Source organism: Agelaius phoeniceus, chromosome 1, assembly GCF_051311805.1.
Source record: "Agelaius phoeniceus isolate bAgePho1 chromosome 1, bAgePho1.hap1, whole genome shotgun sequence".
NCBI lineage: Eukaryota > Metazoa > Chordata > Aves > Passeriformes > Icteridae > Agelaius > Agelaius phoeniceus.
This window is the reverse complement of record NC_135265.1, coordinates 92,821,430-92,836,396: the sequence shown is the minus strand read 5'-3', so window position 1 is coordinate 92,836,396 and position 14,967 is coordinate 92,821,430. Positions and strand designations below refer to the sequence as shown.

General features: G+C 35.0%; 1 protein-coding gene across 1 annotated transcript in view; it reads left to right on the top strand.

Moving 5' to 3' along the window:
- Positions 1–14,967, top strand: part of LOC129118032 (dynein axonemal heavy chain 5-like) — a 148,188-nt gene that overhangs the window by 19,210 nt on the left and 114,011 nt on the right. Inside the window, exons 17-31 of the mRNA XM_054629186.2 lie at positions 523–696; positions 789–878; positions 1,331–1,486; positions 2,453–2,592; positions 4,244–4,395; positions 6,538–6,745; positions 7,404–7,491; positions 7,605–7,728; positions 7,844–8,007; positions 9,137–9,229; positions 10,382–10,585; positions 12,356–12,436; positions 12,520–12,924; positions 13,072–13,190; positions 14,668–14,804. Coding sequence (XP_054485161.2) covers positions 523–696; positions 789–878; positions 1,331–1,486; positions 2,453–2,592; positions 4,244–4,395; positions 6,538–6,745; positions 7,404–7,491; positions 7,605–7,728; positions 7,844–8,007; positions 9,137–9,229; positions 10,382–10,585; positions 12,356–12,436; positions 12,520–12,924; positions 13,072–13,190; positions 14,668–14,804 — 2,335 coding nt within the window. The remainder of the gene's footprint in view (positions 1–522; positions 697–788; positions 879–1,330; positions 1,487–2,452; positions 2,593–4,243; positions 4,396–6,537; positions 6,746–7,403; positions 7,492–7,604; positions 7,729–7,843; positions 8,008–9,136; positions 9,230–10,381; positions 10,586–12,355; positions 12,437–12,519; positions 12,925–13,071; positions 13,191–14,667; positions 14,805–14,967) is intronic.

The following is a 14,967-nucleotide window of genomic DNA, read 5'->3' as shown; positions in this document are numbered from 1 at the left end:
AAGTGTATGTTCCACGTTTCCATTTATATAGGAATTTTATAGCCCCATATTTTGAAGTTGGTTTTCTTTCTTCATCCTGGTGTTTCCTGTTGCATTTCTAAGTTATTCCTGTTTCACTGGCATGAATAATGAAATAATATCTGCCATCTGTTTCCTTAATATCAGTATTGTTCAATGGCTCATATCTCAATGATGATATATGAGATGTTAATGAAGTGTGAGTAAAGGTGTAGGTGTTCTACCAGAAATGTTTGCTGAAAAAAAAGGGGGGAGGATTTGAGAGTCAGAAAAACCCCAAACGGTAGTGATAACAGTTTATTGGTTTATACAGTGGTAAGTATATCCTGTGTGGGACAAAATATGGAAGTAAAATTCACAAACTTGTCTGGATGGATTTTTCTGTATTTCTTAGAAAACAACTTACAAATTTACATAGCATATTCTAAATTAATAAAATACTTTATGGACAATGACTTTGTGAACTGTTGTCTTCTGAAGCAAATGCTCCATCTTCCTTTTTAGACTGAACAGATGCTGGGATTTCTGATGAAGCTTGAAATAATAGGAGAAAATAATATTGATCTAAATGAGAAATATACCATTGTTCTTCAACAGTACAGCCAAGATTTAGAGTTTATTCAAAAACTCTATCAGAATGAAAAGGAAAATCCACCTATACCACGTAATATACCACCAGTAAGAATGAAGTTAAAGAGAAAAAAAAATTACTTTATTTCTTGAGTATTTCAAGTTAATGAAAATCTAACCTCATATCTTCTGTGTTTTAGGTAACAGGGAAGATTATGTGGGCCCAGCAATTATTCAGAAAAATTGACCATCCAATGATGTTCCTTAAAAAGAAAACCACACTTTTGAAGGTTGGATATTAGCAGAGGAGGATTTATCCTAATCTTTCAAGGATGTTATTATAAGAAAGACAATTTACTTACATACTTCTACACTCACTATTTTAGCAGCTTGTATCCAAGCTCATCCAAGAGTGGAACCATTTGTATACTTTTCTCAGTTGGCCATTAGTGCCTTGTATATGTCACAATATAGACTTTGTTCTGTGAACAAATTTGGGACGAAAAATTAGGAAAATAGTTATGTTGCTTAGAGCACTTGCATACTACATAATAATTGAATTCCTAAATATATTGCTATGTTTCTGTGTCTTGTCTCTAAAACAGCATAATTTAGAGATTTCTATTTCTTTTGTTTTCCTGTGGAGGAGAGGAAAAGCCTCATGGAGGGCCTTTCTACTGCGTTAGACTCATTGAATTGTTTGAGTGATGCTTTTTCTTTTTTTCCTCCCTCTAAATTGCAGACAACGGAAATGAAAAAAGTTATCAAGAACTACAATAAAATGGCTGCAGTTCTTTTGGAATTTGAGATTATTTATCATAGGGCCTGGTGCAGGTTTGCTGACCAGGCTAGGAATGCTCTGTGTGCTTCCTTACTTGTCAGGCACCCAGAAACCAAGGTAAATATGATCTATTCTTTGTATTGCTGTTATATGATTTAGTATTACATGTGCTACTTAATCATATCATGGATAGACAAGAAAGCATTGAAGTAACCTTAACCCAAATAGGGCTAAAAAATGAGCTACTTGTGTTGAAATATTTTTTCCTTTTTGTGTATATTTATGATTCGTCTCATAATGTTTCTTCTTCATAAGGCTTCTGTCTTATTTGGAGTATAAAAGGGGCAGTACTCAGCAAATACATATCTACTACTGACTAATCTACTTTAGCTACTGTTTCCTTGGTCATTTTCTATGTTAACTAAAATCTTAGTCAAGGAAGGAATTTTGTGTTGGGTCGTAGTCTTTTTTGCAGTGATCAATATCACTGTGTTGAATATATTGCAGTAATTCATTAATTTGCTTTCAAAATTTATTGCTGAGGCAGAAAATTTTACCATTCTTACTTCATAGATTTTTTTCCTGCTGTAGTGCAGAGAAATTATGGTTGAAATGTGACATTTTTTGTACTAATGATTCCATAATGGACAACTAGAACACAGCTTTCAAATTTATGCAGCATCTTAAAAACATCTTAAAAGCAACTTTAGTGCCCTCAAAAGTGTAGCGATTAACCTTCACAATATTTCTCCTCAGTTACTGATGGAGAAACTGAGATGAAAAGGCAAATTAATTTCCAGAGAATGTAGCTGCAGAACTAGAATTAAACTTGGGAACTCCTGGGAGCCAAGAGATTAGGGCACAGTGAAAGAGTCACAAGAAATTGAAATCAGTGTAAGATATTGATTGATTAATACTTTGGGAAACTCGTATGTTTCTAGAGGAGGCTGAAGAAGAGATAAATATTTTAAAAATCCTCTCCAGTCATTTACATGTCTTTGTGTGATCCAGTTACATCACACTACATGTAAGTACCAAACTAGTGTCTCATTTTCTATTTCTTTTTTTCACTGCTACATGAAGGAGTTATTTGTAAACTTAGACCCCATGGTCCTGGAAGTACTTTATGAGACAAAATACCTGAGAAGAATGCATTTTGAAGTTCCAGATGTTGTCCTTGGCTTGTGTGCAGATGAAGAACAGATTAAAAGACATCAAAGGGAGTGAGTGAGCACTTTTTGGAAACTTTTTGTTTCTCATCTGCAAATGGAAATCCCTACTTTTGAATCTGTTGCATATATTACTTTTGATTTATTTTAATTTTTATCTTTGATGGAGTTTAATTGAATTTTAATTGCTTTCCCCTGTATTTCCATATTAACATGCAGTTGTTCCTATTTAGAGACATATCTCATTACTTGGAAATGCCTACATGTTTTTGTTTTGTTACTTCAACAGCTGGTCTCTAAGTAGAGCTCCTAGGTACTGCTATTATTATTGTTAGAGTGCATCTGTGCACTCTAATATAGCAATTACACTCCAAAATATTACACTTAGCATCAGAAGTTTTTCTTTTTCCTGTTTGAAAAATAAGCTGGAATTAACCACTTGATTACTGCACAAACCAAACATTTGAAAAGGGAGTATGTTGCCTAAATTATAACTTTGTCTCTCATGTTGGACATCTAAATTCACTTTTGTTGATTTAAAATAATTTCTTTCTGTTTCTTGTAACAGTCCAAATCTCTGCTGCAAAAGTTCTTTCATTCACAGGGATGCCAGTTGTTAATTCTAGAACTCTCTATACAGGGATGTTCAGTCTTAAAAAAGCAATGTTTTGTGAGGACTGTTCTTCATTTCTTAATTAGAATTGGACAAAAAGGGATGAAATTTAAAGAGTTTCATAAATACTTCAACCCTTCCTCTCTTTTTCTGTTGTTGAAATTTTCAGTCTTACAATGCATTATTTTTCATTGATTTTCTGTGGAGTGTTTAAAGACAACTAACCATAAAATTTTAATGTGCAAGACAAACTCTGCATGCTACAGATCTCCAAAAAGCAGCAGCCCCAAATTTTGCCATCCAACAGGAAAAAAAGTACAGGAAATATTTGCATTAAAAAAAGAAAGCCAAACTTATTTTCTACTCTAAAAAACTTTCATATGGACTACCCAAGCAAAGAAGAAATATTTAGAGGTGTAGATTTTTGACTAACAACATTAAAAAACCTGTTCTGGGTATAATGTGAATGTGTTATCTCAGTATATGGTTTGTAACAACGATGTCTAAAATCATGATTTTAATCTGGTCCAAAACACAGCTATTTCTGTGTTTGCAGCAGTTCTTGTAAGGAACCCATTATGTATCTGACCTTTGAATAATGTTTGCATCTAATTCTTGTTTATGCAGTTTCTTTGTGTAGCTCCATTTTCATGGAACTGTATTGGTAAGCCTTGCTTCAGAATTTGGACTCTTTTTCTTTGGGATCTGGGATTCTAAGTGGTTTGTATGAAGATTTTCTTATAAGCAATGTAATTTCTTGCCATATCTTGTGAGGTGGAAAGATGGAAACAAAAAAAGCCATGTTTTCAATTTTCTGTTTCTATTTTTTTTTAAATTGTAAATAATTTTTCTTGGGAGAAAAATTCTGTCAGTTGATCACAGTCACTTTGCTGGAGGTACTTATTTTTTCAGTCTGGTTTTGATGTTGGTAAGGACAAAGTGGCCTGGTTAGAGTTAGGAAGAGTTGGGAAGGGTTCTATTTTTAAGATGGGATCAGAACTTGCAAATCTTATTAACAGAAAATGTGTCCAAAATTCTGTGTATTTCAAATATCTGAATTAAGCACATTGGGAGCATGATCATGTCTTTCAGACTCCAGAACCTGTTGATCAGTTACAAGGAACACCTGAATAGGATCCCTGTCATGCTGAAACCACTGATGAAGCCATGGATAGGAAAAATTGAGGATGCCCTTACCCCAGGCCTGATGCAGCTGTCCTGGACTTCTTTGAACATCAATAAATGTAGGTAATTGGAGAAGTGGTGAGCCATTCACACTGTGAGGTGTCTGCATTTATTTTTGCTTCTCTGTGAAAAATGTGTTTGTGGACTGATCTTTTCACTTTAGGTGGATAATATTAGCTCAACTGCTGCAAGAATGTGAGACAAGATAATGGATATGGGTATTTTAATAATATCTTTTGTATAAAAAACCTCTTCAGAATTTATGCTGAACATCCTAAAAGTGGCATGTCTGAAGTCAAGGTTGGAGATTTCTGCCTAAATACTGTTTTTTTTCCAAGAAAACATTTATTAGGCATTGAGATTTTCCACACAACCAGTAAGACAAACAACCTTAACCCTATCAAATACAGCATAAAATTGATTAACTGTTGTAAAATGTCATTGAAATGGGCATATATAAACCATCACCAGGACTTTCATGTTGCAGTTTCATGAGAAAACAGTAACTCATGCTTGTAAATTAGCTTTTCAGTTGAGGTTGACTGATGTTAGGCTTTCCCTTCTTCAAAAGGAAAAGCAGCAATATAAACAGGAGCAGGTACAGTCTAAATCTGAAAATGCAATGTGGCACAGGTTTGTGCAGCTGTTTATTTATGATTCTGCCATGTGGCACTGGTGCACAGGGCTCTGACCAATGCTTAAGGCAGGGCTGGTCACCTTTCAGCTTTATTTGGCCTTTGCCTGACCAGAGCACAAGAACCAAATGGCAAGAGTTTTTTTATATTTGTTTTCTAGCTCTAAAATGAATTTTTGTGTTTAATGTTTTGCATTTTTTAGTATCACGTGATAAGGAAAGTCTTTACAATAGTATTTATTTATTTATTTATTCATTTAGGTACTCTCTGCACTGCATTAAGTATTTGAATAGGTATAATTCAGGTTGTAATGGTTCTTTGTATCACCATTGGTTCTGGTGGAAACTGTCCCTGTTGAACAATTTAGATGTAATACAGGGCTGTTTTAATCTGGGCTGTTTCCTGCTGCTGCAGCTGAAATGCAGTTACACCTAGAAGGGAATTCTTTTCTTGAGTGTATGCACTGTGTCTTTTTGAAAATGGGCAATGTCTGACACGCCCAAAATGTGTGTTGGAGACCTAAAAATTAGCCCCTGGTTTGGTATACACAACATAGCTCTTACCTGCCAGAAGTGTGCTGAACTCAAGCCTAATGTCTTATGTGTCTTTTTTCCATTTAAGAGAACTCCATATAGAAAAATAGAAGTCCGTAGTTGCCTTCTAGACTAAAACTCAGGAGACATCATAGAAAAATAGATTTAGGGCTACTGAATTTATATATAAAAAAAAATCTAGGGAATTTGTTGGACTGCTTTTCTGTTTTAGACAATAAAAAGTCAAGTTTCATCATTAACTTCCTAGTAGCAAGAAATGACATTTCCCACTTAAAACATCAACACTTGGACAGCCCTGTCAAACTTCTGTGCCTTAGATTTTGCAGTGATTTCTTTCTACATATAGTAGAAGTTTCCATATATATATTTATATATATAAAATTTTATGGTAATAATAGTGACAAAGGACATAAGGTACTGTATTTCTTTCTATTTTGCAATGGAAGTATGAAGGGAAGAATTTTTTCAGTCTATTCAGAAACAGCAGAAGCACTTAATTTTATCTTTAGTTTAATAAACACATTTGTTAAAGCAATAAGTTTGTCTGTTTCCAAAGTAAATTAGGTCATACATATGAAAGAAGAAATCTAATGGTTTAACAAGTCTTGGCTGGGGGAATTTTAGTCATTTAATTTATAAGTTAATTGCAATGGTGAAGTACAGTACTTTGCTATGCATGTATGTGGGAGAACTAAAATAATTTTTGGGCACTGGCATCCTTTATGTTTTCTGTTCTGTTTTGTTGATCCTTTTCATTACAATGTTATTACCAAAAAGAAGAGATATTTTGAAGAATATTGGTCTGTTTCTTATGAGATGGCTGGATATAAAGATTAATAAATACAGCAAGTCCATCATGTTTCAGGCCTTCATTTCATATTTCATTGCCATTAAATCCTCATTTCATTGTAAAGCCTGGGGGGAGGCAGGAGTGGATGGGAGGAAGGGGAGATGAGCCTTAGGAGATCTGTGTTTTGCATCGATTTGTTTTCATTTTTTTATCCTTGTTCAGTTATTCAGAATGTTTACAGTACCCTGAGGGAGTTGGACTGTGTAGTCAAAGCAGCGTCCGATACCCTGGAATGCAGAATTGAAAGAATTCTGAAGGACATGTCAAACACTGCTCTGATAGTTTTGCCAGAAGATGAACCAATAGATGTGACTTCTTTCTTGGAACAGATAGAAAAGCTTGCTGCCTGTACTGCTCCCAAACTGTCTCAGTAGGTTTCTTAATTGCACAGGCTTGAAAGCCATTTTTGGGAGGGTTTATTTACTTACTACTTTTGTATGCATAGAGTTTTACTTTTAAAACGTTATTGTAACAGAGTACTAGTCTAGGGAAAAGTGATAGTCTTAGGATGCAGGGGAGAAACTTCTAAGTATCTTGAGCGCAGCAGTTGTAAAATAGCGTAGTATTGGCATTTAGCATTTATTTAGCCTTTCTTACATTTTTTCTTATAGCATTCTAATAAGTAGCAAGAAAAATTAAAATGGATAAGACTTGAAATCTCATCCACATGTTAATTGCTTGTTTCTTAATACTTCTTTTGTTTTTATTTTAATCATTCTGATTTCACAGCTTATCTTACTGCCTCATCATGATAAACCTGATTTATTAGCTATAGTTGGAAAAAAACAATTTAAAAAAAATTATTATGAAGTCCAGTTGAATCAGATATAATAGGATCTGACAAATGGGTTTGATTTTAGTCAGCAAGTTTTAAAATCTCTACATGCCCAATGAATAGGAACAAATAGGAACAAAGGGCATTTCCCTGCACACAAGTGCAGTGGGACAAGGGGTGTGTGCCTGGGAAATAACAAAGGGTATTCCTTATGTTTGATTCCCTATGGGTGACTTTAAGGTTCTTTTTGTAGGCAGAGCCAACAAGTGGAATGCTCTGTGTATGAACTTATAGATATTCTTAAGCACAGTCTAAAAGCAGATGCTGGAAGAACTCCGGAGGTAAGACCTCTACAATGTAAAAAAAAAAAAAAAGCCTAGTCAGATATTTGATATTTCATTTATATGCTGAATAATTTGATTATTTACCCAAAAATTTCCCTTTCACTGTTCAGGATTCCTTTGCCTGTACACATTTTGACATGAAACAGAAAACACGCTGCCAAGAATGCTTGTCCTGTAGCTACTATAACCTGATGGGACAGCTTTGTCAGAAGAATACTGACTCTTTGATCAGATGTGAGTCTGTTTTTTTCAGATATGTTTAATTTTTTAAATAAAACTTTAAGATTTTTTTAGCCCCAAGCTTATTATGGTAAAAACAATTTCTCACTTAAATATTACATTTATTTAGGCATGAAGATTTCTTTGGAGTCCTTAAGACATCGACTGCATGTTATTGACTCCAGGTATCAGACAATGAAGTTTGTAGAGGCACACAGGGTTCCTTTGTTCAGAACTGAAATTCAACTGGCTATTCCAAATATTGTCTTGAGACCAAGTCTTGAAGATATTCAGGTAATAAAATAATTTGACCTCTCAGTCATCTACAATAAAACATTTATAAATGCATTGTTTTAAAGCATTATGTGCAAGTTTTAAGAGTGCAGGTTTATATGTGCAGGTATAAGAACTAAAAGGAAGGAGAAGGAAAGGTAAAAAGCCACTTGAGTTCATGATGACAGTGGGTACTAAGGGCATGGAAGCACGGATCAGGTTTGTTATACAGGCTATTAAAAGGAACTGTTTCTATCAAAACTCAGTAACTGAGTAATTCACAAACCTCTACTTAGAGGCAAACATTTCAAAATGAGTGAAAAAGTAAAAATGAATGCCATCAGTACAGCCTGACTTTCTAGTCTCTTTTAACTCTTTCAGAATTTAAAGTCAGTTTAAAGTATCATTCATAAATTCAGCAGTAGTGAAATGTAAAGAAAAATATTACCAGCCTAAATCCCTAAACTGAAAAAATTTAAACACTCTTTTAAACTTATACTAGTTTAGCAAAATTTTTACACATATTTGCAATATCCTATGATGTCTGAAATTATTCAGAGTATTAGTTGTTTATGGTGTTGATTTCTGGACTTTTTATTTAACATAGTGACTGTCAAGATCAGTAGCTGAGTTATTTCTCAAGTTTCATGTGCAGCCTTAATGGTGTTGTCAGTAAGAAATAAGGCCACAAAGTGTGATTTTAAAATACCATACATAGAGGAAGTCATCTGATAATTTCTGTAGCTGCCTGTATAGATTATAGACTATACCATCACAAATTCAGACAAATGTATTCAAGCATTCTGGTGTGAACATGAAAACCATTATTAATAACACATAACAATGTTTATAAGCGGTTTAAAGGGAAATAGTACTTGAACTATATTATAATCCCCAGTGATTCATGATTACTGTTCATAAAGGTCTCTTTTGCTTGAAAACCACATAAACTTGGAAGGACTGTAATAAAACTTTATGGAGTACTCTTTCCCCTTACAAAATGTGATTTTGGGTGATCCTATGTCATGCTTCTTAGAGCATTTCCTTTAAAGACAGAGGTACAATTTTTCAGCCTTGGTATTGTTGGGATGATCATCCCCCACCCACATAATATCTCTGTGAGCTCAAGATGAATGTTTCATTTTTTCAGAGTGCCGTAAACAAAGCAGTAAATATCATTCTATCAGTAGCCAAAGATATTCCCCTGTGGAAATTTGCTTACTTACAACATCAACAGCAGCAGGTGAGTATTTTACTTTGATTATTTAAAAAATTTAGTATTTTGCTTAGCATTTCTTAAGATTATATTCTGTACCCATACTTTGACTTGTTACCTGGTGGATCTTACTGTTAAGTGAAAGCCTAGTTTTTAATTTCTATGCCAATTAATAAAACATAGGAGTAATAGTTCATAAATCTTATGTTTGGTAGTTTCTAATATTAAAATCAAAAGTTGCTTTAAAAAAAATCTTTTAAATAGACTGTTCAAATATAATGATGATAGTGTAGAACAAACATTATGTGTGAGTTCTACCAGCTGAATATAAATTATTATCAATCTTCCCAGGTGAAACCTCTAAAGTTAAACTGCAAGCCTTCATATGACACCTATAATACTACAGTTAATACAGTACAAATATTTTAACTGGCATCAAAATTAGTACTAAAACCTTGGGAAGGTCTGAGGTTTAGATAGTAACTGAAATTTGTTGAAGGACAAGAATGCACAGTACTGGTAATCATGTGGGCTTAATTGTCTCACCTGAAAACAAAATATAGATGTATAAAGATCTGTGCTGAAAAGTGTCTTTGTAAAAATATTTTCTTTTGTTGATATGACATGAAAAGCAGATCAGCTCATTTCAGTGAAAAAACTCACATTCAAGTCCTGCAAATAAATAATAATTAAGATTAAAAAAAAAAAGAAGAACTAGGAGAGAGTTGACTGAACTCTGTTCTGTTTAGCAGAATGTTAGCTTATTTCCAAGCATCCAACTCTCTACTGCCTCCAGGACTTTCTATGGCCAAGAATGGGCATAGATTGTAATTCTACACTAAAGAAGGTAGAAAGACTTTAGCAGATGTGTAGGAGGAGAAAACAGCACAATTGTACTTGTATATGGTGCATATTTGACTGATGTAATTCAGAAATGATTAATACAGAACTCTGCATGAAATTTTTTTATAAAATCAGCTTTAACACTAGAACTATAGCTCTGTAAAAATCCAAGCTGTGAACAGGGAGTCTCCCTGAGGATGTTTCTCTGCACTTTCTGTCTGTTCTTAGAAGTACTTACTATCTTAGCCTCATTGCATATTCTGTAATTTAAAAATAAAAAATGAAATGCCAAGCAAACTAGTGGACATTTTTTTTTTCTTGTTTAATTTATACCAGGTTGAACAAGCTGTTGCTTTAGAGTCAGGTGATGAGAGCAAACTCACCAGTGTGTTGGCACTGAAACCTTTAGACAAGCAGATCATCGAACATAAGGATGTAAACAAAGTGGTGATCCAACTAAATACAATTATTTTGGCTCTTAAAACTGAAGCACTGGTTCTTCTGAAGACCTTTTCTGAATTTTTGGACATCTGGAACAAGGTTAACTACAAGCTCAATATAATATGTTGCTGTGTTGTAAAATCTAAATACTTTTAAAAAAAGAAGGTTGTTGGTTGCCTAAGGAGTCTGTGCTCAGTAGGAAGCATTGGTTTCATGGTAGAATCCATACATCCATAATTCCTGTCTGGTCTTGTGTTGACCAGAAGTTGCAAATCTTTACCAATTAAAGCATCTAAGAAAGAAAACAGAAGTAAATGAAGGAATTTTGGAGCAAGCTTATGTTTTCATATATTTATCCATCTTTCTCACAGCATCTTGTCTGCAGGTGTTATGAAAAACAATAGTTAAGCAGAATCTCTTAGAAATTGGAGACTACAAAAGCTATTCCTGAATATTAAACTGAGTAGTTCTTCTCAAGCAATCACTGCTGAACAATATTTTTCTATTTCTTCACACACACGCGCGCGCGCGTGCAAAAAGATAACCTCTATCTAGGAAATCTTTCAGCAATGAAAGTTCAAAAGCTGAAGTGAATCTGGGCTGATGGAGTTATCTTCATTAGGAAGTGGGTCCAGTCAGATAAATGGTAAAGCTCTGTGGAGTATTTTGTCAAGAGATTCATCATGAAATAAAACATTCTGACTAGTGAAATTCAGCTCTGTGAATGGATAACTACTGGTCTCACCTGAGGTACTTTAGGAAAGCCAAGAAACAAGCAATCAAAACAGGAGTAATCGTATCTTTGCTCACTATTTTTAACTTCTCCTTCCTAAATAAACCCTTAAGTTACCTCATTCTCACAGCTGAATCTTCTGTCTGAGAGAGGGCATTTTCACCTTTTTGTGGCTTCTGAAGTTCCAAAGCTTAAAGCTCTGTTTGCTTTGAGCTAACTACATGTTGGTGGCATGTAATTTCACCCAGACAGACACAATCAGATTGGGTGATGCAGAAGAATGATGTTTCTTTTTTACTAAAACCTTCTAAAATAATTAATTAACCTTGTTCTTTAACTTCAAATTCCTCAGGAGTTGTCACTGTTCCCCCCACCTTTACAATCTCTGTTGGTCCTAGAGGTGCAAACAGATTCTCAGGGATCTCACAGTGCAGACTGCAGGGGAATATCACTTGGGGGGGTGAAGATCATCTGTTTGTAATTGAACTGAGAATCTTGCACATTTGTTGAGCTGGTGACACTGATTTCTCACCTCTGCAGAGACTGGTCTATCTTGTGAAAAGGAAGGATGCTCAATGCTCTATTGCCTATAAACAATCTTCAAGAAGCTAAATGCCGTCTCTCCCTTTAGATCCAACCTTCCCTGCCAAACTGTTTTCTTCAAATGGCCAGGAGGCCATCTGCACCTAGAAACTGCAGTTTAATGATGCTGTTTCAGGAAGAGTGAAGATAAATGAGTGCAATTCCTCCCATTTAAGTACTTGTTAGAAGATGTGAACTGCTTTAATGGGGTTACAGACAGAAGGAAGACTAGGAAGGAAATAGTTCCCACAAAATTTTAGCACCTACATTGTAAATCCTGTAGTAATATTTGGATGGATGAGGGATATCGTGACCTGTGTCAGTTTCTGAGTTACAGATTTCAAGTTCTTTAAAGACTATTGTGCAAAAAATAAGAGTCAGGAAAGGCAGTTCAAGTAAAATAATTTGTGCTTATACTAATTAATGCTTATATCTCAATTCCTTTTAGGGAGGGAACATTTTGTGTTTGTACAATACATCAGGCAGCTGGGTGCTGTGTAGGTTATTATAATACCAATGCTAAATATTCATTAAAATAAACTTCTTTTAAGTAGGATCCAGAAGAAAAAGTGAAGGAATTTATAGATACTAAACCAACGATGGCTGAATTCCAATCTCAAATCAGATACTTTTCTGTAAGTATTTTATCTTTAATAAAAATGAACTGTTCAGATAAATTTCAGTGAAATTAAATGCTGAACACTTGTATTTTTCTTAGCAATTAGAGATGCAAATCAGAGAACTGCCCAATCATTGTGCACTGCAATCAGTGGAAGTTGCAACGGAGTCATTGAAAATAGCTTTAATTCAGGAATGCCGCTCAGGACAAAGAACATTTGGATTAGCTTTAAATAAAAAGTCCGCTATGGACGTGGGTGAAATTTATTCATTCATTGAAAATGTTAGCAAGAGGTTAAGCAGACCTATCCAGGACCTTGATGATGTACGGGAAGCAATGGAAGCACTGAGGGAGATCCGAGAGAATGAGATTAAAATTGACATGACTGTTGGACACATAGAAGAATCTTATTCTGTGCTTCATAAATACAATCTGCTCTTTCAAGATGAAAATACAGAAAGAGGTGATGGATTGGCCTATGCCTGGAAGAACCTAAACACACAGGTATTATAGTTATGTTATTTCTCAAATCATTATTATCAGCCCTCTTAATATTGAAATGATAGAATAAACCTATTTACCTAATTAATTTTCTGATTTCCCACATTCATTCTTTTGTGCCTGTTTTTTTCTCTTTGTCTGCATATATAGGCACAACAGGTTGAGGACTTGCTGCTGAAAGTACAGCCAGTCATGAAAAGAGATTTACTGAGAGATGTTCAGAAATTCCAAATTGGCACTGCAGGATTTTATAAAGAATATGATGAAAAGTAGGTGACCTGTATTGTGATACAATTATGCTTCATTAGTGATTGTTTGAAAATAGTGCATCTAAAGGGCTTCAGAAAATAAACACAGCACAGCATCACTGTATATATTACACCTGAAGAAAGGCCTGATTTCAGAATTATATAAGGTGGGCATCTTTGACAGTGTAACTGTGAAAGATTCGTTCCTGTAATTTCAGTGCTGGAGTCAGTGATAGTCCATAAGGCCTAATGGATTGTGGGGGGAAAAAAACCACATTCAATCCAGATTAAAATGTAATGGTTTTTTTGGGGTCTTAATAAAGCTCTTTGGGGGATATTTAACAATAAGTATTAAAACAGCGTCTTGGATGTGACTGGAGATACCAGTTCTCGATATTTCTAAATTCACTGTCTTGCTCAGCCTTACTTTTAAACTTACTTTATCACTTTTGAAGGTGTAAATTGTGGTTCGTTGGATGCTCCTACAGCAGCAAAGAAAGAGAGACAGGATTTGCCTTGACCCATTATGGCTCTAGGACAATACCTGACCTTTGAGGGCTTCCCTTCTCCTTTGGTGACCTCAGAGCAGGCTGGTTCCCACTGGACCATGTCTCATACTGGTTACCTTCCCTAGACCTGCCCTGGACCCTGCTTTACTGACTCACCTTCCCTGCTTGACCTTGGTCCTGTGTAATTATTGTGGACTCGGCTAAAGACCTGGACTATCACTGGAGCCTGATTACCACCTTGAGGGCCCTGCTTTCCCTGCTCAGGTTCTGTGGGATCATGCCTTGGCTGCTTTTGCTGACTGTGTTTCTGCTTTCATCTCCTGGTCCCATTTCCCTTGCCAAGCAGCCAGCCTGCTCTGCCTTCTGCCCATCTGCCTGAATTTCTTTCTAGAAATAACCATGGCACAACAGAGGATGACAGAATTCTCATCCCAAAATATTATGATATGGCCAAGAAGTGGTCCCAAGTGTGAGAACTGGGAATTGCAGAACTGGGACTGCAGGAAACACAGTCCTATGGCTGAAATGTGCTCATTAGGCAAAATGGTATTTTTTCTGATATTTTTATGACTATTTAATTATGGTTCTTGTGCCAACTACACAGTTTTCACTCCTGATTTATGTATCTGCTATCTTCCCCCTTTTAAAATAGAAACGAAAATAATTATTAAAATTTGTTTTACAGCAGAAACAGGAAATAACAAAGATAAAATATTTGCAGATCTTTAGCTGTTTGTAAGATGTATGGTAACACAGATGAATTTTTTTATTGGAAAAGAAATTGGGCTTTCTTTCAGGGACTACTGAATATGTAATCTTCGTACACTGAATCAGTGCTGCATTTTTTCTTTTAGTGTCTTGTGAGAATTTACAGAAAAAATGTTAAAAAATATTACATTATGTTCAGTAAGTATGGTTTGGGTTCTGTTGTACTTCTTTGTGAAACCTGTATGATTGGCAAATTCACTGAATTTTTTTGGTTTTTACAGGAGTCCCAGTGAGGACAATATTCCTCCCCATGAAGCAAGTGACAGATTACAGATCTTTCAAGCTAAATTTGATGAACTGTGGAGGAAGTATCTCTCTCTTTCTAATGGGGAAGAATTATTTGGTCTTCCCATCTCAGGTAGTTTCTCAGGGGATAAGGGTACCTGTTTCTAGGCTATTAAATTTTTCTCATGATTGCTACTAAATGCATGGAGATTTAGAAAAATTGCAGAAAAATTCCTTGCAGACAAATCTCTTTGTAGTAAATTATTATAGTCTTTCCTATGAAAAGCAGCTGGGTG